General features: G+C 49.6%; 1 protein-coding gene across 1 annotated transcript in view; it reads left to right on the forward strand.

The window, feature by feature from the left end:
• SLC1A7 (solute carrier family 1 member 7) overlaps positions 1-23,118 on the forward strand; it is a 51,501-nt gene that overhangs the window by 13,046 nt on the left and 15,337 nt on the right. Inside the window, exon 3 of the mRNA XM_020871440.2 lies at positions 11,902-12,117. Coding sequence (XP_020727099.2) covers positions 11,902-12,117 — 216 coding nt within the window. The remainder of the gene's footprint in view (positions 1-11,901; positions 12,118-23,118) is intronic.

Genomic DNA, 23,118 nt, shown 5'->3' on the forward strand with positions numbered 1-23,118 from the left:
AGGGTGTGGTCCTTGGCTTACTGATTCAGAAACTCAACCTCTTCTGAGCCCCTGAATTGGTCATGCCTGTCCTCTGATACCGGCAAGAAGCAGCCAAATAAACCAAATGTCAATTTCTTCATCCACAGAGATAAATACAATTGCCAAGGAGGACAAATGCACCCAGCCTCTGGCCAGAGCACTTCTCCCTATAGACTCATCACTTGGGGACCTCACTGGTTAAATCTGTGCTGGCAGGACAATTATGTAACGGTATAACCTGTATGAGTCTAGGTTTGCCATTTTTAGTTTTCAGGGCCCAGGTGGTGGAGTTCCATCCTACGTGCATTTAAATTCAGTGAATTCAATTACATGCAGTATGAAAAAGAGAGAAAATCATTTAAAGAAGACAAATGGCTTCCCCCATTCAAAGAGCTATGTCCTGGGTGCCTGTACCGTGGGAGAGCTGGGTCCACTTCACTCTAAGGCAGTTCCCACGTGTCTTGCAGAGTGAGCATTTCCCCACACGGCTGTGGTGATTCTAGGCCATGAAGAGAGGATTGTATGGTTTCTTTTTCACATCATGGCCTCCAAGTGAATGCCGTCCACTTCAGCTGGTGATCACCTAAAGAAACAGCAACCCAAAACTGGGACGAAAACTGTCTTGAATGAAAGTATATACCTCCTGAACTTTATGAACAATTTAAGGGATCTTCAAGGGAAAATTTAATTATGAATGGTTTTTGCTTTATGTACTGACTTGAGGACTGAATATGCACAAGCAGGAAGCCCATTTTCTTCCTCTTGAGGCCTGCACCCATTGGCCAAGATCAGCTTATAAGTATTAATAGGTAAAGAGAGAACTGGAACATCTGATCTTGCCACTAGCCCTGTTGCTCTGGTTCCTTCCACATAGTGTCACTGTTGAGCACAGGTCCTGCATGGATTGGTTCCAGCCTAAACACGGCCCTTTGCGGGTACATGTACCTGCTCAAGCCACAGGGATGCTCAGTTCTGGCTCTTAGGTCATACCAGAGAGCTCAGCTGTGGTTCTTCAAAACAACTTCAGTCATGCTCTGAGATTAGCTCACTGAGGTTGAGCCCTGAATCCATTCTCCCCCATGGTGAGTTAGCCCTGGAGGTCTTTAGTGCTGACAGACCTTGGTCATGGGCACCCTAGTAAACCCTGATTCTAACTTCAAATTGCAAGAAGCAGGGGTTAGGGTTTTAGTCTCTTTTTTCTCAGAAGGCCCCTGAGTCTCTTGTGCAAATTAGTGCCCCTTTCCGTAACTCGGCAGATTTTAAGGTCTCAAGGAGGGCACTTCTATCAAACTGCAAGCCTCTCCCTTCCCCTGCACAATGTGTGCCTTCTTGCCTTACAATTGCCACTTGAAAAATTCTTCTAAAAACGAACTCAACTGCAAGGAACACAGAAGCCTCAGAGAAAATTCAGGAAGCTCTGCCTCATGTTACATCGGCATAGGAACTAGTAGTCTGATGGTTAGCACCTGCCACGGCATTGGACTGGGACGGTGCTAAGGACCTTTCACTCTCTTCTGCCTTCTCTGTGCTCCACTGCTGACTGATTCCATGCTAATTACACCTTCTTTCATTAGAAAAGTCAAGCCTCTGGAGCCTTCCTTTCCCACTTTCTCCCTGTAATATCACTTGTTGCTACCTGGATCCCTTTTGCTTTACATTTATTATTTACCCCAATTTACATTTATGGTTTAACCCAAAGAATACTGGCTACTTTCTGTTCCTTTGTGTTCTTGGAAGATACCTCACTGCTGTGCTGTGCTTAGTCACTCCATCATGTTGGACTTTTTGCAACCCCCATGGACTGTAGCCCTCCAGGCTCCTCTGTCCATGGGGATTCTCCAGGCAAGAATACTGGTGTGGGTTGCCATGCCCTCCTCCAGGGGATCTTCCCAACCCAGGGATCAAACCTGGGTCTCCTGCATTGCAGGCAGATTCTTCACTGTCTGAGCCATGAAGGAAGCCCTCAGATTTACCCCAACACCTGTTATTTACCACACTCTTCATCTCAACCATAAAGTAGACACAATGCCTTCTGCAAACTTACAAAGATGTTCCTAGCAGGTGCTATGGGGGGAGGGGCACCATTTTGGCCCCAGTGAGGTTGGACTTTGCTTCTAATGTTGGGAGGTCATCTAAGCCTTGTTTTCACACATCCCCAGACAAGAGTGACGCAAGGAAGCAGGGGTGGGTCAAATCAGCATCTGGATCCAGCTAGGGCCTCCAAATCTCCACTTGCTTTTTGCCAAACTCTCCTCTCCCCTCATTCTTCAACGTCTTAAACCAGGCATCATTCAAGGAAAACTGAATCCATGTGTTTGTGACTCACTGATGCTGAACATGGCAGAATGTTTTGTTAGCTCCACATCATAGCAGAGAAATCCACGAGTGTGTGGGTTAATATGTGAATGTGTGCTGTAGATCTTTATACATGTATTGTGTGAGTGTATGTGTGCACATGTATATGTATTGCTTTTCTATTGTAAGAATTTTAGACTGATTTTTCTCAGAATGAGGAAGTCATGTTTGGCCAAAGAAACCCAAACCTCCCTTCTCCCCCTTCCTGAGGAACTCTAGTTTGGCAGACAACTCCCAAACACCCACGTTCTAACTTACTGGAGATGGTTCTGGGCCAAGCCGCCATTGAAGTCTGGCTTGAGAGCCAGTCTGCAAGGGGCAGTTGCCTGGGGCGTCCCAGGGTAGACAGTCAGTGGGAGGGAGGTAGGAGGAATGGGCAGCTTGCACTTCTGAACTCTACCCCACAAGTCATGGGGCAAGTGTTCTTAGCAGAGCCCTGCTGGCCTTTTTGATGGGAGCCCTGGGATCACTCTTTGGCCCTCTTGCCCAGTCAGCTGATCACCTTACTCATCAGGAGGGGAAACAAAGCCCAGCTGTGGGCTGCGGGTGGGGTCAGACCATCAGCTTGGTGACTTCGAAAAACTTCCAGATTTTATCACCCATCACAGACCCCCAGGCTCTTCCCCCCTTCCAGTTAGAGAATTCCTACTCATCCTTCAAGGATCTTTTCAGCAGCCACCTCCTATGGGAGCTCCAGCCTGATTCCCAGGCTGGGCTAGACCCCTCTCTGGCCTCTCTCAACCCAACCACGACCCAGGGCTTTGTGATGTCCAGCCTGCAGGTCTCTCTATCCACTTGGGGGCCACAAACCCTCCTCCTTTCTTTTTAGGAGCCCACGACACGCAGAGCATGTGTTCAACATGGGGCATTCTGGGGACCTATGTGAGTCTGGGGAGGTGGGTGAGGTCTTGAAAAAGTTCCTGCTACTCTTCTCTGTGGACAACCACTGTATGGGGAGGGTCAAGTTCAAGAGCCTGGGGCAGCTGGACTAGACACTAGCTGCCCTCTGGAAGAGGGAGGGGAAGTAGGGGACCTGTGTTCCCATATCCTCTGGGTGGGTTCTTTCTCTCCCTCCTAACCATGGCATAGGGGCACTGGTCATAACCAGTTATGACAGTTGTCCCAGGAAAGCCGTTCCTAATGGTGGAGGTGACTACCTGTGGCCACAGAGCCAAGTCACGGTCACATGTCGGAAAACTGGCTCCCTCCACCTGACATTCTTTGCTTCGCGGAAAATAAAGGGGTAGGAGACTGGAAACTGGATGGCCCCTTACTGCTCTTGGGAACGCAGCCTTCTTAGTGAAAAGTGGTTGAGATTGACATATGATCAGACATGAGCTCTCAAGAGCTGCAATTGCGGCTCCTCCAAGCTTTTGCTTTTGACTGAGTTCAAGCTTGTCACTTGCAAGTTCCCAACCCATCTTGTGGCCAGGGGCCTGGGAAGGGGGACCTCCAGAAGGCAGTTGGGGACACAGCAGCATCCCCCAGATCCATGCCTGGCTCCTTGCCACCCCTACTCTTCTATCTCTCACCCTGCTTCACACTCTGAGCTCTGAACTTCATCCCCACCTTCCCACCCACCCCGGTCCCATGGAATCTACAGTGGAACCAAAGAGGTTTGGTCTGCATGGCTCCAGGTGGGCAGGGCTGGGCTCAGTGTAGAAATTCTCTTCCCTGGAGGCAGATGTCATACTAATAGGTATAACTAGCCCACAGTGAAGGTAGTGAGTCCTCTGTCCCCTGAGGTATGCAAACAAAGATGGTAGAGTAATTCCCACCCTTGGAAAGGGGGTGCTGGAGCCAGAAGACCTAGACCTTAGCCAAGTGGGAGCCTAGGCATCCTGCCTTAGGTCTCTGAAGAAGTTTGGCTTGAGGGTGGGGGTGTGGCCGGGACAGCAGGGAAGTGCTAACGTGGCACTTGCTGTCAGCTGCCGGGTCTATGGTCCGCTCAGGGGAAGGAAAAAGACCTGAATACTTGGAAGGGCTGACGGGACTCCCACGGACCCCCGGATGCCTCCATCTCTTGCCTGGGTGAACTGCCTGCAGCTGCACCCAGAGGCCAGCTTCGTAGAGCCTCCCTGACTAGGTCAGCCAAGGCCAGAGCCCAAGGACTTGGCTCCTTCCTGTCTTTAACTTCCCGGCACAGCATGTTGTCATGCTGGTAGACCAAGGTTCAAATCTACTTACTCACTGTGTGACTTGAGAAAGTTGATTGCACACCTCCAGTGACTGGGAGCTCACTACTTCTCAAGGAGGTCCCTTCCAGGGCAGGACAGATGTTTCTAGGAAGTGATTCCTGGTGTTGAGCTGAGCTCTGCTTCCCCATGGCTTTTCCCGTGGATCCCAGTGTTTCCCGGGTCTGCTCTTCTATGCTCCACAGCCCCTGGCCTCCAGGCTGGCATCACTGTCCCCCACCACCTACCCCAGCTGCCCTCTCTGGGACACACACCTCCCTCCTTTGTCCCTTTTCCAGTGGGTCTCAATGTCAAGGGCAGGTCTGTAGCCATTTCAGCAAGCCCTCCAGGCTTCCAGCTACACAGGCTGCCCTTCGGCAGCCTCATTCCCCAGTGACTCACCAAGCTGGCAGCAAACAACCCCCCCCAATCCCCCTTCCGCATGCTGCAGCTGGGGTTCAGCCCTTCTCCACCCCAGTGTTCGTGCTCTCTGGGGTGCTGAAGCCAAGAATGGCTCTGCATGTGTCCATGTTCATCTTCATCAGGTCAGACCAGGCTAGCCTGAGTTCTGCTTAGCTCCAACTCCCTCATCCAGCACACTGGCCGTTCCTCCCAGCTTCCCATCCTCTACAAATCTGATCCACATGCTGTCAGTGCCCTTGGCCAAGCCATTGATAAAAACAACCGGGAAGGACAGGGCTGAAGGGAGAGCTCCAAAGTGCAGCTCCAGAGGCCCTCCCAGGTTCTCAGCACTCAGAAGCGGGCTCTGCCTGTGACAGTCATTCTCACAGTTCTCAGGAGGCCCTGTGCCAGCTACCTCAGTGTCACACGGACACACAGTGCCAGGGGCACTTTGCTAAACCTGGCAAGGGGGCCCAGGCTGGTCCTGGTGACTTAGCCCACAGTGGGTGCTCACGGTCATCAGAGCTCAGAAGTCACCCCCTTTCATAGTCTAGTCTAGAATTTCACCCTGGCTTAACACACACACACATACACACACACACCAGCAAACCTGCACCCATGCCAGGCCAGGCCCTGCACTCTCAGGACCTAGAACTGAGCCAGATTCTGCCCTTCCCTAGAGGAGCTCACGGTCCGCTTGGGCAGGTGGCCATGGAACATTCGATGACAGCACAGACGTATGCTAGTAATTGGAATGTGTTGACTATTTGCTATGTACCAGGCACTATTCTAAACCTAGACTAACCCTCACAGTAAACAATCACTATCCCCATTTTGGAAAAGAAAATAGCAGCCCACTTCAGTATTGCTGCCTGGAAAATTTCATGCACAGAGGAGCCTGGTGGGCTACAGTCCATGGGGTCACAGAGTCAGACATGACTGAATGACTGGGCACATCCCTATTTTATCCAGTGGGAACTGAGGTGCACAGAGGCTCAGGAACTTGCCCAAGCCTCCCACACAGTGAGGGCTGTGTGCAGGCAACCAGGAGCTGCCTGGCCTGGTCTGGCGGGCTCAGGAGGCCCTCAGAAGGAGGAGGTACCTGAGTGGAGACTAGAAAAATGGGCGGCAGCAGGAGAGGACCAGAAGAAAAGCAGGGAGGGCAGGGGCAAGGTAACAGCGTTCCCTCACTGTTCACTGCTTCACTCAGCATGGTTTCCTGCCAGCCTGCCCGGTGCCAGAGCTGGGTGGTCCCTGGGGATTCAGAAGTGAGTGTGCCAGCGGAGTGCCTTGGAACAAACTGGGAAGTACAGGGTGCCCTGGGGAAGTGAATGAGATGGCCACGATCAGGGAAGGCTTTCCAGAGGAAGTGAGGTCTGAGCTGAACTTGGAAAGCGCAAGTGGAAACCGGTTGGGTTGGAGAGATGTGCATGGGGTGGGGTCGGGGGTACCAGGCTAAAGGAACAACCAGCACAAAGGTGGTTCAAGGAGCAGCAGTGAGAGCGGGGCGGCTGGAGAGGTACCAGTGAGGAGAAGAATGATTTTAAGGCCGTGAAGGAGTGTGGACAGTTCCTGAGGGCCAAAGGGAGCCACCACGGACTTCTGCCAGGGCGGGGCCCCCAGCAGTCTGAGCAGGCTGTCCGCCCTCCACAGCGAAGTGTGCAGGGAGCAGCGGCTACCTCTTCTGGTTATGCAGGGTCACGATACTCACCTCAGGGGCGTGCACGAGAGCAGGTGAGGGTCAGTAGCAGCCTTTTTCTCCCTCCTGGAGGAGCCTGGCAACAGCAACTCCTCTCCCCTACCCCTGCAAGTGGAGCAAGTACCAGATTACCAGGTTGCAACAGACAGGGCCCAGGGGCCAGTCAGCTCCCCAGTCACATCAATCTCCTGAAACATAATCCCGGGCCCAGCGGGGTGGCCAGATGGCTGAGGAGGGAGTCCCAGACTTTTGGGCTTCCTGAAGCTCTTCCCAGGGCCCTTGAGGATGTGGGGGGTTCCCAGGAGCACCCCTATTCTGGGAGTTGCGAAGGCAAGTTTACCGAGTCTTCCCTACCTATAAATCACAGAGCCAGAAGGAACATTTGAAGTCAACCTCATGGAATCTCCCACTAAGTCTGGAAGCCTTGATCTAGCATTCCAACAGGTGGCCACCCAGCCTCCACTTGGATGCCTCCAAAGATGGGGAGCTCACTACCACAACTCTGAGGGCAGTGGCCACAGGACAGGTCATGAACTCTGAGAGCTGAACTAAAGAGGTATTACATGGACTGAATCACACTAGAATTATGATTAGCCAAATCTGGAAGGCCTTATACTTCCATAGAAGTTAAACCAGATCTGTACCATGGGGAGTCAGTGTGGAAGAAGGGAAACCCCACAGGGTTGAACCCCAAACCCCTGTCCCAATTTTAATTCTACAACTGACCAGCTGGGCAGCTTGGTCAATTGTATCCACCCCCTTATTTTTCTTATCTGTAACTTAAACTATGCAGCCCAATAAGGCAGTCCCTAGTCGTAAGTGACTGGTGAACCTTTGAAATGTGGATAAGTGCAACAGAAAAACTAAACTTGTTTTTAATTGATTTAAATTAAAATATTTAAAACCAGAAGTAGTTTTTATAAGCTTTTTCTATTAATTACACATTGAAATGATAATATTTTGGATATACTGGATTAAAATATTAAAGTTAATTCCACCAAAAATGAACATCACTTGTTTCTTTTTTTTTTTTACTGTGACTGCAAAAAAATTTTACATTACAGGGTGGTTCACCTTATCATCCCATCAGGCAATACTGACACAGGAGATTAAGGATCCAATGAGGTAGATGTTCAGGCGTTTGGGGGCAGTTAAGGTCCAGACAAATCATGGTCTCTGTGGCTACTGCTACTTGCGGTTGTGTTTTTCATTGCACAGGTAAGACATGTTCATTCTAGAAATAATAGAGAATGTGGAAAAACAATAAAAACAGAACAGAAATTGACTATAATCCCACCACCCAAAGACAGCTACTGGTAAATTTTCTTGTTTTTTCCCTGTGCATGACCATGTGACCTAACACTCCGTGCAGGCCACCCCACCCCAGCTTGTAGGTTCTCAGAAAGGCCACTTTAACTAACGGCTTGGCCCCAGTCTACACTTCAAAGAGCCCCCTCCAGCTGAATGGCGGGACCTTGAACTTCCTTTCCTGTGACTGTGAGTTCCAGGAGTGGCCGCTGTCTTCTGTGAAATCCAGGCCCTCCCGCACTCAGCTCCTGTTCTCTTCGGCCTCTGCCATCACTTGTGGTCACCCCAGTACTGCTAACACCAGCCTGGGGAGGGGAGAGGAGGGTCTTCTCTGATATACTGTCAGTCTGGGGAGGGGAGAGGAGGGTCTTCTCCGATATACTGTCAGCCTGGGGAGGGGAGGAGAAGGTCTGCTCTGTCATAGTGTCAGCCTGGGGAGGGGAGAGGAGGGTCTGCTCTGTCATAGTGTCAGCCTGGGGAGGGGAGAGGAGGGTCTTCTCTGATATACTGTCAGCCTGGGGAGGGGAGAGGAGGGTCTGCTCTGTCATAGTGTCAGCCTGGGGAGGGGAGAGGAGGGTCTGCTCTGTCATAGTGTCAGCCTGGGGAGGGGAGGAGAAGGTCTGCTCTGTCATAGTGTCAGCCTGGGGAGGGGAGAGGAGGGTCTTCTCCGATATACTGTCAGCCTGGGGAGGGGAGGCGAAGGTCTGCTTTGTCATAGTGTCAGCAGTTCATCACTGCTGCTCCCACTTCTCCTCAGCCAGTAGGGAAAGCTTTTCCATGCTGGGTGGGGGTTGGGAGAGCGGCTCCAGAGCGGAACCGCTTGGATCCTGGGTGAAGGTATTCTTTCCATCTTATTCATTAGCCTTCTCCTCTCCAGAGCCCCCGTGTCAGGGGTCCCTTTGGCTGGATCTAGAACTGGCACTCCCTTTCTTATCACATCTGGTCTCTTCCTGAGTGGGCACTAACCCCGGGTGAGACTTCTTTTTCCTCGGAGTGACCTAATGAGGGGCCCCTTGCTTCTTTCTGGGATCTGATTTTCACCTACACCCCTCTCCTGCACAATCCCTCAAGCACATCTATGTTTATCTGGACCACAGAAGCTCCAGGGCACCCCGCAGAGAGACAAACTCTCTCATTCTTTGCTTTCCCCACTTGACATTAAATAGGAACACATCACCAATGAAACCATCACTTCTAATGGCTTCATAGAACCCTATTGCATGGATAGGTTGTAACTTTGAATCTAATCTGCCTCAGTGATTTAAGATGGCCCCGTGTTTTTGCTCTTACAAATACTACTTCCCTATATACTTTGTTCACTTTGATATTCTCAGACCTAAGGAATGTTTAGTTTTCCCTTTTCAGACTTCCAGCAAATCCTACCAGATGTGTTGTTAAACCCTACCCTCCTCTGTGTCCTCCTTGGGTTGGCACTCAAGGCCACCCCCACACCTGAGCTTAGTCCATCCCTTCTGCCCCACATGTCACCCAACCTCAAATATGACCTGAGCTCTGACCACATTAAGCACCACAGTGTCCCCACACTTTCCAGCCTCTCGGCCTCCCTGTTGGCTTTTGGTGTCCCACCGCCTGGCACCTCTGCCCCCATCTCCAAATCTTCTTCATTTTCCAGTGCCCTCTCCTCCAGGTAACCTTTCCTTATTTCTCCTAGCTGTAAGTGACCCCTCTCTCCTCCGAATGAAGACAGCATGTCCTTGTCCTCTCCCTTGTGGTACTGATGCAAACATCATGTCCTTGAGTCCACTTATGTCTCGAATGTCCAGGTCTGTCTTGCTCCCCACCCCCATCCCAGAGCAGGAGCTGCTTGAGGGACTGACTCTGATTTCCTTCTGTGGGCACAGAGCATGGCACAGAGTGGACATGCACTGCTGCTGCTGCCGCTAAGTCGCTTCAGTCGTGTCCGACTCTGTGCGACCCCATAGACAGCAGCCCACCAGGCTCCCCTGTCCCTGGGATTCTCCAGGCAAGAACACTGGAGTGGGTTGCCATTTCCTTCTCCAATGCATGAAAGTGAAAAGTGAAAGTGAAGTCACTCAGTCGTGTCTGACTCGTCGCGACCCCGTGGTCTGCAGCCCACCAGGCTCCTCCGTCCGTGGGATTTTCCAGGCAAGGGTACTGGGGTGGGTTGCCACTGCTCTTCTCTGAGGATATGCACTAAAGGACTAAATAACTACAAGGGTGAAAGAGGACAGGCCTGGAGCTAGGGACTGAGTTCAGCCAGCCACTAGTGTCCTGGCTCAGGGCCAGGGCTTCCCTATGGCCTGCAGTAGTTGGACTTGGCTCTGGGGGAGTCTGTTACAGTCAGAGGCCCATTTGGCCCTGAGCTGATGTGCTGGCCCTCGTCTGGGGATAATCTCTCTCATGGATAATGTTGCAGGGCAGCCCCTCATTTCTCCATTCAATCTCATTACCAGCCCTTCAGGATTTACATTTAAGACCCACCCTAAGCCCATCACTAACATATGGTATCTTGGCAGACAGACATGAATGGAGATTGTAAATACTGACTCATTCATTCATTCACTCCTTCACTCAGCAGACTACACTCTAGCAGTTCTGGAGTGTGGGTTCTGGCTCCACAGGCCCAGCATTGAAACAGACCCAGGCTCAGCCCTGGAGGCGCTTTCAGTAAATAGTCAACAGCTTAGTGAGGTGGGATTGGGACAGCACAGGGATAGTGGCATCCCAGCAAAGGGGTATTACCCCTGTCTGATGGTCAGAGAAGGCTTCCTGGAGGAGGAGACCTTTAAACTGTGTCTTAAAGAGGAGTGGGCCTTTGCTACAGCAAGAGCAGGGTGCTCACAGGCAGCGGTTACAGCCAGGGGTGGGGGAGAGGCTTTCTGTGCTCAGCTCGGATGCTAGATGATGCCTGCTGCAGTCTAACATAACAGGAGGTGGATGGGAAGGGATTATCTGCTCTTGTTTACATGATTAAAAACAGACAAATACTTCCTTTATCTGAAAGAATGAAAGGGCTTTGGGGAAAAATCCTTTTGGCAGCAAAGCAAAGTGCAAGCATCTCCTTAACTGACCTCACTTGCTCCCCCCACACCCTCAACCCCCTCACGCACACCCCCAACATCCCCCCCCACCCCTGCCCCAACAGCCATGAGAAGAATAGCTCCAGGGTTGACTTGCTCTGGTGGGTGGCAGGCAGAGGTGGGGAGGAGCCAAGAGGAAGGAGACCCTCAAGACCCTTCTCACAACCTCCCACATGGAGAGTCTGGGCCGGCCACAGGGAAAATCTAACCATGCTCCATTTTATAGATGCAGCTCCTGACATCCAAAGATGGACGCCTGGGTCACAGAGCAGGATCGCCAACTCCCAGCCCGTGGCTCTAACTCACTCCCTCATTCAGTCTCAGGCATGAGTTCATTCAAAAGCCTGCATTAACCACCTGCCTGCAGCAGCACCGAAAACTCATGCTGGGCACGAAGGACACACAGATCTGCCCCTCTGCTCACACGTCCTCAGTCTGATGAGAGAGACAGACAGTGACAACCAGGGTCATGAGAGAGGGGCCCAGGAGTTGTGGGGACTCTTCCCATGGGGTCCTAACTCTGGGGAGAGAGGCAGGTAGTCCAAAGAGATTTCAGTCAAGAGGTGGCACTGAGCTTGGTCTCATCTGCTGGGTAGGAGTTGGGCAACTGAAGGGAGCTGCTAAGAGGACAGAAAACAAAAGAAAGAACATGTGGAAAAGTCTAGAAGTGTGAATGGGCTTGGCTGATGACACCGGGGAGGGGACAAGAGCAGAGTGGGGCTCGATGGAGCCAGGGGATTAGGGGTAGGAGGATCCCCATGCCTGCTCATTCCCAGGAGCTCTGCGAGGGTGCCGGGCAGAGCAAGGAGGGGGTGAGAGTGGGTGCACCTGAGTGCTTGGCCTGCCCACCCACAGACGCTGACACCCACCGCTCTCCCAGCTTGATGTCCGGCCTCGCCTCCCTGGATGCCAAGACCTCCAGCCGCCTGGGCATCCTCACCGTGGCGTACTACCTGTGGACCACCTTCGTGGCGGTCATCGTGGGCATCATCATGGTCTCCATCATCCATCCGGGCGGCGCAGCCCAGAAGGAGACAACCGAGCAGAGTGGGAAGCCCATCATGAGCTCAGCCGACCCCCTGCTGGACCTCATTCGGTAACCCCCGCGGCCAGCACCCTACTTGGGAATGCCACACCTGGGTGGGGCTGCTGACTCCACAAGCCCAGCCCTGCCTGTCACCCAAGGAGCGGGAGAGGGGTGGGGACAGGTGCTCAGGGTCTTCTCTTGATCGCTCGTGGTCACAAAGGGTCAGCCACAGAGGCCACACTCTGCCCCCTCCACCCCGTGCTCTCCACAGGCTCACACTGAACTGTCCACCCCATCAGGACGGGATGAGCAGGCGGGCAAAGGGGATGCAATAAGGACATTCATCAGGAAGGCAACAGTTGCACAGAAGTCCTGAGCTGGGTGCAGTGTTGTAGGGAGAAGTCACGGGCCATTCTGGGTCCTGAGGTGTAAAGGGGGAAGTGGACAGTCATTGCTGGAGAAGTCAGTTGGGGCCAGGCCATGAAAAGCATTGGGAACCTAAATTTTAGGAAACTTTACCCTAAAGGCCACAGGAAATGGGTTTTAGACATAGGAGTGCCATGATCCAATTCAGAAGGCTTACTCTGTCTGCCAGAGTGCTGGTGGATAGGACTGGGGATGCACAGCCAGAGAGGAAGACAGAGGAAGGGATGGGGCCAGGGTGGTAGCAATGGGCCTGGGGGAGGAAGGCAGACTGAAGGCCGCGGAGGAGGTAAAATCAGCAGGAGACGGCGAGATGAGGGGAGAAGTGGAGGAGGTGGGGCTGCTGATTTCAAAGGCATGAAGGTGTCTGGCCTGGGCACCTGAGTGGGCAGCAGCGTGGTCGCCAGGCCAGAGGACAGTGCGGAGCAGGTGTGGATCTCCTGGGGGAGGTGTCACCTGGTGGTTGGCTGCTGGATTCGAATCCTGTGGGGAGTCTGAGCCAGAGATGGAGGTTGGAAGAAGAGCAGATAGAGGCCTTAAGAAGACCCCAATGGCAAAGGTGTCCCCCAGGACAGTGTGGGTATGGAGAGAAGGGCTAGGACTGAACCCAGGGAAGCACCACATTGGAAACAGTTTATTGGGCTCAACAGGGTGTCCCATTAAATGTGCTCTGTGGACTTCTGGTCCCTCCCATTTTCTTGCCAATTTCAGATATAAGAAATCCAGTCCAGGACTTTCCTGGAGGTCCAGTGGTTAAGACTCCCCACCGCCAATGCAGTTTCCATCCCCGGCTGAGGAAATAAGATCCCATGAGACACACTGCACAACCAAAAAAGAAAAAAGAGAACTCTTAAGAAATCCAGTCCAACCTAACAGTAAAACTCTAAACTCTTTCCATTTAAAACAGATCCTGTCCTAGCCTTTTGCTGATTCAGACATGGAAATCGGAGTGAGGAAGAAGGTCATAGCAGGCTTTTCCTTCTTTCTTGCTCCATCTACTTCCCTGTTGTTGGCTCTGGGGCTGCACAGCAGAGAGGGAGAGGAATGGCTAGCAAAGTCCTCCTTCACTGGAAGTGGAGTGAGCTGGGGTAGGTGCTCCCTGATTGTATTTCTTCAGAGGAGCCTTTGTGGGCTCTTTGGTGCCCCTCCTATCACTGGTATCTCTCACCTGTTATCCCCTTGATTCGGACACTCCCTGCACCATTTGGCTGCTCAGGATGCCCTCCTCAGCCCTGACCTCTGGTGTCTGGGCACACCTTACCACCACTCACTCCAGTGATCCTCTTAGGCATAGTCCCTTCTGCAAAGTTCACATTGGCCTGTGGAACACACACACACACACACACACACACACACACACACACACACACACACATCTTTTGTGGATATGCAGGCCTTTCCCAGGTCCTTTGGACATGAGTCAGGTACCAGGTTCTACACACCGCAGATCCTAGAGGACACAGCCAAGGTCTTTGAGTAGTTCTCTTGACTTAAAGTGAAGGAGAAGCAGTCCTCTCGTCCCCTATGGGGGTAGATGCCCAGCATACAATCCCTCTCTCTCCCTTTCTCTTTCTCCCGAGTAACGCTTGCCCTCTGTATCAGTTAGCTGTTGCTGTGTGACAAATCATCCAAAGACCTAGTGCCTTAAAACAACCACCACATGTCTACAGGTCAGATGGAAGTTCCCGCTGACTTGGACTGAGCTCAGCTGAGCTGGCTCATGTGTCTGCAGGCAGCTGGCCACTCCACTGGGGAAGAGCTGCTACAGGATGATCTTGGCTTAGATCTAGCTGTGCTCCTCATGTTCCCTCATCTTCCTGCAGGCCAGCCTGGATTTATTTCATGGTGGTGATGGGGTTCCAAGGGAGAGCTAGTCTGGGCATGTTCTTATGAGGAAGATAGAGGAACAAGAGAGGGAAACAGAAACATGTCAGTGTTTTTGTAAGTCTCTACTTTTGCTGAGTCCACTAACATCCTATCAGCCAAGAAGAGTCATGTGGCCATGACTTAGGGTGGGAAGGGATAGCAATGTGACAAGGCAAAAAAGTTGTTGTGCCCTGTCTGACTCTTTGTCACCCCATGGACTGTAGCCCTCCCGCCAGGCTCCTCTGTCTATGGAATTTTCCAGCAAGAATACTGGAGTGAGTTGCCATTTCCTACTCCAGGGGATCTTCCCAATCCAGGGATCAAACCCATGTCTCCTACATCATCCTGCACTGACAGGCAGATTCTTTACCACTCAGCCACTTGGGTATCCAGGCGTGACAAGGCATCAATGAATAAGGGCCATTAGTACAATCAAGCGACCACTCCCTCCATCTTCTCCATTCTCCAGGTTCTTTTAATCCTTTGAGATATGTGATGAACAAAGGATCACAAAGGTACCTGCAGTTTTGCTCCTGCTGTGTGGTTCTCACCCACAGGGTCAAGAGTTCCAGGCAAGGTCTCCTGTAGCTACCTTTACTTGCCTGGTGATTCCATCAGTACGATGGTGTTGTACACTTTCTGTACACTGACACTGCCAAATTTTGTTTCCAGCAGAAACCTCTCACCTGCACTCCAGATTCTTCCATGCACTTGTCTAAAGGCATCTCAAAATGAGCACATCTGAAGCTCAACACTTGATTTTCCCCATAATCTGTCCTTTCCTCAGTCCTCCCATCTTAGTCTGGTGTCTCTTTTTCTCTCATGTCCTGCATCCAGTCTTTCAGCAAATTCTGTCAGCTCTGTAATATCTTAAACCTTATGCCTTTTGTCCCTCTGCCTCTTCCACCTTCGCACAGACCACCATCACCTCTCTCTTGAGGGTCCAGTATGGTCACCTGCTTTCTCTCTGCTTCCCTACAGTCTGTTCTCAGCGCAACAGCCAGATGGATCCTTTATAAACCTGCTCACAACCTGTCACAGGTTGACAAAATCCACAGTGTTCACTGTGGCCTATGGGCCCATCATGATCCACCCCACCACGTACAGGTTGGGCCTCTGACCTTCACTCCAACTCTCTCCTGGCTCCAGCATGCTGGCCTCCATACAGTCCTCGGAATATCCTTAGGATCCTGTCTCAGCACCTCAGCCTCCTTGCTGCCTCTGTCAGGATAGTCCTTCTCTTGCTCCGTTTACACCTCTGCAGAGGCCCTCCCAGCCTCTCTCTCTTCATAGCCGGTCTTAGTGCCTGACATTACCCTAAAGGTGTATTTCTGTCTCTCTTACTGGAATAAAGTATGCTCCGGGAGGGCCAGTTGTTTAAAAACCATCCTGCTGTATCCTGGAGCCTAGAGCAGACCCACACAGCAGAAGCGCTGAGTGCTTGCTGGTTGCATACGTGGGAGGCGGGGACATCTGTTGCACTGGGGCCCCAGTGGGGTTTGAGGCACTGAAATGGGGAAAATGGCCAAACACGAGGTGTCGAGGCCCGGGTGAGTCTCTGCCCACAGCCACCCTGGAGGATGGTGCAGAGCTGCTGGAGCAGGAGGAGAACCAGGAAAGCTGATGTCCTGGAAGCCAAGGGCAGAGGAATTTCGAGAAGTTTCATGTCTAAGACCCACTATTTCTAAGATTTGGTGCCTATGAGTCATCATTTCTTGGAGCCTATGATTCGAAACAGCCTTTCCCTGTGGTGGAAGGAGTCTTGGCGCGCGGGGAGCCCCCGCCCTCCCCAACGGCCTCCCCTGCTCAGGGGCTCGGGGCCCTGGATCATACACACATGTCAGAGTCAAATGTTCCAGGAGGAGTCCCTGCTCTCAGCTGCTTTTCACGTGGTGAAAATTGATACTTTTGGTTTGAGGTTTTTCCCCCAGTCGCTCTCAACCCTGAGCAAGCTTTTTTGCAAAGCTGGGTGGTTGGACATCAGTGTCACCGTGTCTCAGTCAGAGAGCGGGGCTGCAGGGGGGGATCACGTGCTTCCCGCAGGGACCCTCGTCTCAGCTCTGTGGGATTGCTGTGTGGCTCTTGGGGGCCAGCCCCCTCCCCGGGCCTCTTCCCCCAGTGGGTTTCAAGATCCTTTCTAGCTCTGTGGTTCTGAAACACAAAGGCCTAGAGGCCAGTGAGGAGGCTTCTGGGCACGGGCAGAAAGTTCTGGAGGCAGGTTCTTGGAGACGAGGTTGGCAGGACGGTATAGAGCTCAGCCTTGCAGACTTGATTCCAGGCTGAGGGGGTGGCTGCTCTACTTGAGAAGGGGGAGGCCAGTGGGTTTGGGAAGGATGGATCAGAGCAGGGTGGCATGGGGTGGCCAGGATGTGCCTAGAGGCATGGGGATGCCCTGGGAAGGGGTGTAGTCACTTCAATCGCCTTCAACCCACTTTTATTAAGTAACTTCTCTGGGCAGAGGCATTGGACTGAGAGCTGGTGGGGAGAGAGGGCGGGGGGAGGGGTGCGGTGGGGAGGGGGGTAGAATAAAGGTCCCTGCATCCAGCCATCAATCATCTTAGGACACACAGATAGGAAGGGCGCTCTGGATAGCCATTCTCGAAGTCCTTTTCTAGCTCTGAGGTTCTGAGAGGCTGTGCAGAAAATGAAGACACCAGCAGGGAGGTTAAAGCAGCCGCTTCACCCTTGCTCTGGCCCAGAGCCATGCCCACCAAGTGTTGAAAACAAGAGTACAGGTGACCAGGAGAGGGAACTAAGAAATGGAAGCAATACATGTAACTCCATGACTGATTCATGTCAATGTATGACAAAACCCACTGCAATGTTGTGAAGTAATTAGCCTCCAATTAATAAAAATAAATGAAAAAAAAAAAAGAAATGGAAGCAGACATGACTAAGGAAAAGTCAGAAAGATGAGGGTTTCAATTGGACAGGAAAATAAGGCTCACAGCATCCTTCAGGATGGGAAGATATACATTGTATCTCTCTAAGATGCTTCCAGAGGAACACAACAGGCCATCCTCCCTGGATGACTCTCCAAGACATGAGTTCATTTCCTAGGACTCCAAGTGGGGGCTCCAGAAAACTGATGTCTGCTCACAGGGCAGACTCCCGGGACAAACCCAAGCGACACACCAATCAGAGCTGGGCCCCTTCTTTGTTTTCTAATCTTTCAAAAACACCAGAGAGATTAAGTCAGCTTGGCTCTATTTATAGCCCCCAGTCACCCTTTCAGGGATTGGATGAAGCTCTTGGGAGCTGTGCTTGGAAAGGAACCATTTCCACCTTTGGAGTTTGGGCTGGGGATGTGGGATTAGGGGTGAGTTTGGGAACTTACAAATAATAAATGAGGTGGACTGTGGCCTTGCCCCAGGAAACATGCGGGGAGGCCTGGGGCAAAGTGAATGGTCTTGGCCGACTAATATCTCCCAGGCACATTATGTGTGAATTTTATGTAACTACCACCAGGAATCCAGGTCTCCTGGGGAAAAAAGGAAGGCTTCCCATGGGTCTTCAAAACCAAAAGAAATGTATGTTTTTTCATTTAATAATCAAAAGTATAATTATTTATAAAAATCTGAGGATAGGACTTCCCTGGTGGTCCAGGGGACACAGGCTTGATCCCTGGTCAGGGAAGACCCCACATGCCAAGGGGCAACAAAGCCTATGCACCACGACTACTGAGTCTGCCGGTCACAACTGCTGAAACCTGTGCTCCTAGAGCCTGTGGTCCGCCACAAGATAAGCTACAGCAATGAGAAGCCCGTGCACCATACGAAGACCCAGTGTAGCCCCCGAATCTTTTTAAACACAGTTTAAAAAATCTGAGGATAAGCTTGTTGATAATAATACAGCCACATGCATCAGGAAGTGCTTTTGGCTGCTAGTTAAGAGAAACCTGAAGCAGCAGAGGCTTAACTAATGTAAAGATGTGTATTTTCTCTCCAATAAGCAGACCAGAGGTGGCAGTTTGTGATCACCAGGAGCCCATGCTCCCTCCACCTTTGTGCTTTCCCATGTTTATTTAGCACTTGACTTTTCTCATCAGTGTCTCATGGTGCAGTGAGGCTGCTAAAGCTCCACCTGTTCTGTCCATGTTCTAGGCAGAAAGAAATGAGCTGGAGGAAAGGACCAAAGGTTCCTGGCTGCATGAGCATCTTTGCAAACTTTTTCCAAGAAATGCCACCCAATCACTCCCACTTACATTGCATTGACCACCCCTCTGGAAAGAGAGGCTGGGAGACAGGGCTTATTGTCAGGGCCCTCTTGGTCCCTGTAACAGCCTTCAGTTTCTGTTAGTAAGAAGAAAGAATGGAGACTGGGTAGACAGCTAGTCATCCCTGCCACAGCACATATTTTAAATTATTTTCATTGTTAAGGACGTTGTAAAGAGATGAACGCGTGAGGTATAAGTTCCGTTCGCTTTCTTACGTGTGGCCTTTTGAATGCTCTTGGTTTCTGCTCAGGCTAGAGTGACTTTCCTTCTAAGTTTTCTTAGAGAAACATCTAGTCACTCGAACCTACTGGGACTGTTTCCAGGAGACATATTCAAACTGCTATCACTGGTGCAGCGTGGGCGTCCTTCATTCTGGTCATGAGTGCTCAGGCCAGTGTGCCTGGTGTTAGCTTTGGCTCTGCTTGATTTCCAAAGCCCTTGCCAGCAGCCATTGTTCCGGTGACAGAAATTTGCTTATCACTTATTGAAAAAAATCCTCAGGTGAGCTTCTTCAATCTCAGCTCCTGACCCTGCTTTCCCTCTCCCTTGTGACAATGCTGAAATCAGTGGGGAAAACCATGACCATTCTTTGCCTTGGCAGCTCACTGTAAGTCCTCTCCTAACCGCCACACAAAATACAGGTTACCCTGAGCATGTATTTTAGCAGCGGTGAAAAAAAATTATAGTTTCTGCTTTTCAACACTGACTGCTGGGGTGTAAAGTCAAGAAAAAAACCTCACACTCATGTTCACTTGTATAACTCCATGGATATGTGAGCTGAGTCTTGCAAAAGAAGAGACATGCCAAGAAAAAGAGTGAGCAGGAAGGAGGGTCCAGGTAGAAGACACAGCGTGAACATGAGGTGCCTGGCCTGTTCAAGGAAGTGCTAGCACAGGAACAAAATTCCTTGTGAGCATCTCTGACTCAGGATAGATTCCTAAGGCAGATTGTAAAGGCAGAGACCCTCACCGTGAATTGCAAATTGCCTTATAGTTTGCTGCCAGAACTGTCTGAGGGAGTCCATGTCACCAAACATCCTCTGGCATGACCCTTCATTGGGATTCGAATAAAAACTGACCTTTTCCAACTCTGTGGCCACTGCTGAGTTTTCCAAATTTGTTGACATACTGAAGGCGGCACATTAACAGCATCATCTTTTAGGATTTTAAATAGCTCAGTTGAAATTCCTTTACGTCCACCAGCTTTGTTCATTATAATGCTTCCTAAGGCCCACTTGACTTCACACTCCAGGATATCTAGCTGTGGGTGAGTGATCACACCATTGTGGTTATCTAGGTCACTAAGACTGTTTTTGTATAGTTCTTTTGTGTATTCTTGCCACCTTCTTTTACTCTCTTCTGCTTCTGTTAGATCCTTACCTTTCTGTCCTTGATCATGCCCATACTTGAATGAAATGTTCTCTTGATAAATCCAGTTTTCTTGAAGAGAACTCTAGTCTTTCCCATTCTATTGTTTTCCTCTATTTCTTTGCATTGTTCACTTAAGAAGGCTTTCTTGACTCTCCTTGCTATTGTCCAGAACTCTGCATTCAACTGGGTAAATCTTTCCCTTCTCCCTTGCCTTTTGCTTCTCTTTTCTCAGCTTTTTGTAAGGCCTCCTCAACCAGTTCACCTTCTTGCATTTTTTTGTCTTTGGTATGGTTTTGGTCATTGCCTCCTGTACAATATTGTGAACCTTGGGCCATAGTTCTTCAAGCAGTCTACCAGATCTAATCCCTTTAATATATTCATCACCTCTACTGTATAATCATAAGGGATTTGATTCAGGTCATATCTGAATGGCTTAGTGGTTTTCCCTATTTTCTTCAACTTAAGCCTCAATTTTTCAATAAGGAGCTCATAATCTGAGCAACAGTCAGCTCCAGGTCTTGTTTTTGCTGACTGTATAGAGCTTCTTCATCTTCAGTTGCAAAGAATATAATCAATTTAATTTTGATATTGACCATCTGGTGATGTCCATGTGTAGAGTCATCTCTTGTGTAGTTGGAAAAGGGTGTTTGCTATGACCAACATGCTCTCTTGACAAAACTCTGTTAGCCTTTGCCCGGCTTCATTTTGCACTCCAAAGCCAAACTTGTCTATTATTCCAGGTATCTCTTGACTTCCTACTTTTGCATTCCAAACCCCTTCAATGAAAAAGACATCTTTTTTTGGTGTTAGTTCTATTAGGTTGGTACAAAAATAACTGTGGTTTCAGACTGTGAATTTTAAACCATTATAACTAGGCTCAAACACATCTTTGTTAATTAAAATAGGAACCATTACAATCAACACATTTTTGCCAATGAGAAATAGGTTTGTTCCTGTAGTGTAAAAATTTGTGCTTCAGAAGTCAATGAACTGTTGGGAAGCATTTTCTGCCTCCTGCTGGTTGTGGAAGCATTTTCTCTGCAAAAATTTGTTGAGATGCTTGAAGAAGTGATAATCAGTTGGCAAGAGGTTAGGTGAATATGGCAGATGAGGCAAAACTTTGTGGCCCAACTCATCCAACTTTTGAAGCATTGGTTGTGTGATTTGCAGTCAGGCATTGCCATGGAGAAGAATTGGGCCCATTCTGTTGATCAATGCTGGTTGCAGGCACTGCAGTTTTCAGTGCATCTCATTGATTTGTTGAGCATACTTCTCAGATGTAATTGTTTCTCCAGGATTCAGAAAGCTGTAGTGGATAAAATGGGCAGCAGACCACCAAACAGTGACTATGACCTTGGTTTGTGTGCAAGTTTAGCTTTGGAAAGTGCTTTGGAACTTCTTCTTTTGTTGATTATCAGGGCTACTTCATTTCTTCTAAGAGATTCTTGCCCACCGTAGTAGATATAATGGTCATCCGAATTAAATTCACCCATTTCCATCCATTTTAGTTCACTGACTCCTAAGATGTCGATGTTTACTCTTTCCATCTCCTGTTTGGAAGATTGACCATGTCCAATTTACCTTGATTCATGGACCTAACATCCCAGGTTCCTATGCAATATTGCTCTTTACAGCATCAGACTTTAATTTCACCACCAAACATACCCACAACGGAGTGTCGTTTCTGCTTTGGCCCAGCTGCTTCTTTCTTCCTAGAGCTATATAGTAATTGTTCTCCACTCCTCCCTTGGACAACTTCCAACCTGAAGGGCTCATCTTCCAGTGTCATATCTTTTTGCTTTTTCATACTCTTCATAGGGGTCTCACATCAGAAATACTGGAGTGGTTTGCCATTGCGTCCTCCAGTGGACCATGTTTTGTCAGAACTGCACTATGACCCGTCCATCTTAGTGGCCCTACACAGTGTGGCTCAGAGCTTCATAGAGTTATGCAAGCCCTTTTGCCATGACAAGTCTGTGATCCATGAAGGGGATCATTTTTCTATTGAGGTATTCATGTTTTTGTGGTCCATTTATTTATGCAGCAAATATTTGCTGAGTGCCTGTTATGCATTGGGCACTCTTCCAGGAGCTAGGGACATAGCAGAGAACAAAACAGAGATCCCACCCTCCGGGGAGCTGATGTTCTGGCGAGAAAACACAGAGTGAACATGGAAGCAAGGCCAAGATTTGTAAAAACTCTTTAAAGATTGAAGATGGTAACACTTTGTTGTATAGCTTCCCCAGTTTGTTTGCTTTATTATTTTATTTGTATTGTAATCTGTCTTAAAGAGCTTCTTAATTCTTTAGCTTTTGATTTTGGCATGATTTTAGGTTTATAGAAAAGTTGCAGAGTACAGAGAGTTCCCAGCTCTGCTCAACTTCCCCTGATGTTAGTAACCTACATCTAGCACATTTGTCAAAAGTAAGACATGAAATTAGTACAACAGTATTAACTAAATTGCTTCATTGGATTTCACCAGTTTTTCCACTAGTGTCCTACTTTTCTGTTCCAGAATCCAACCCAGGATACTAAGCTGCACTTAGGAAGTTCTTAGTTTTAATGAAGTAAAATCTATTGATTTATTTTAATTGCTCATTCTGTTCTTAGAAGTCCTTCCACATCCTGAGATCTGGTAAAATATTAATCTGTATTTTTTCTAGATATTTATGGTTTTATTTTCTAAATTATTTATTTCTTTCAGCCATCTGGGATTTATTCTGGTTCAGTGTATGTAAAGATCTAGGGCTTCCCAAGTGGCTCAGTGGTAAAGAATCTGCCTGCCAAGCAGGAGACACAGGTTTGATCCTGGGTTGCAAAGATCCCCTGGAGAAGGAAATGGCAACTCATTCCAGTGTTCTTGTCTGGAAAATCCCATGGACAGAGAAGCCTTGTGGGCTCCACTGGGGTCGCAAAGAATCCGACATGACTTAGTGACTAAACAAAAGCAACAACATAAAGATCTAGGGTTTATTTTTTAAGTTTTTTTTTTAAGGGGACCATTTTTAAAGGCTTTATTGAATTTGTTACAATAGCGCTTCTGTTTCATGTTTTGATTTTTTGACTGTGAGATGCATGGGATCCTAGCACCCAACCAGGGATTGAACTTGCAATCCATGCTGTTGTTGTTCAGTCGCTAAGGGTTGTCTGACTCTTTGCAACCCCATGGGCTGCAGCACACCAGGCTTCCCTGCT

This window comes from Odocoileus virginianus, chromosome 5 (assembly GCF_023699985.2).
Source record: "Odocoileus virginianus isolate 20LAN1187 ecotype Illinois chromosome 5, Ovbor_1.2, whole genome shotgun sequence".
Taxonomy (NCBI): domain Eukaryota; kingdom Metazoa; phylum Chordata; class Mammalia; order Artiodactyla; family Cervidae; genus Odocoileus; species Odocoileus virginianus.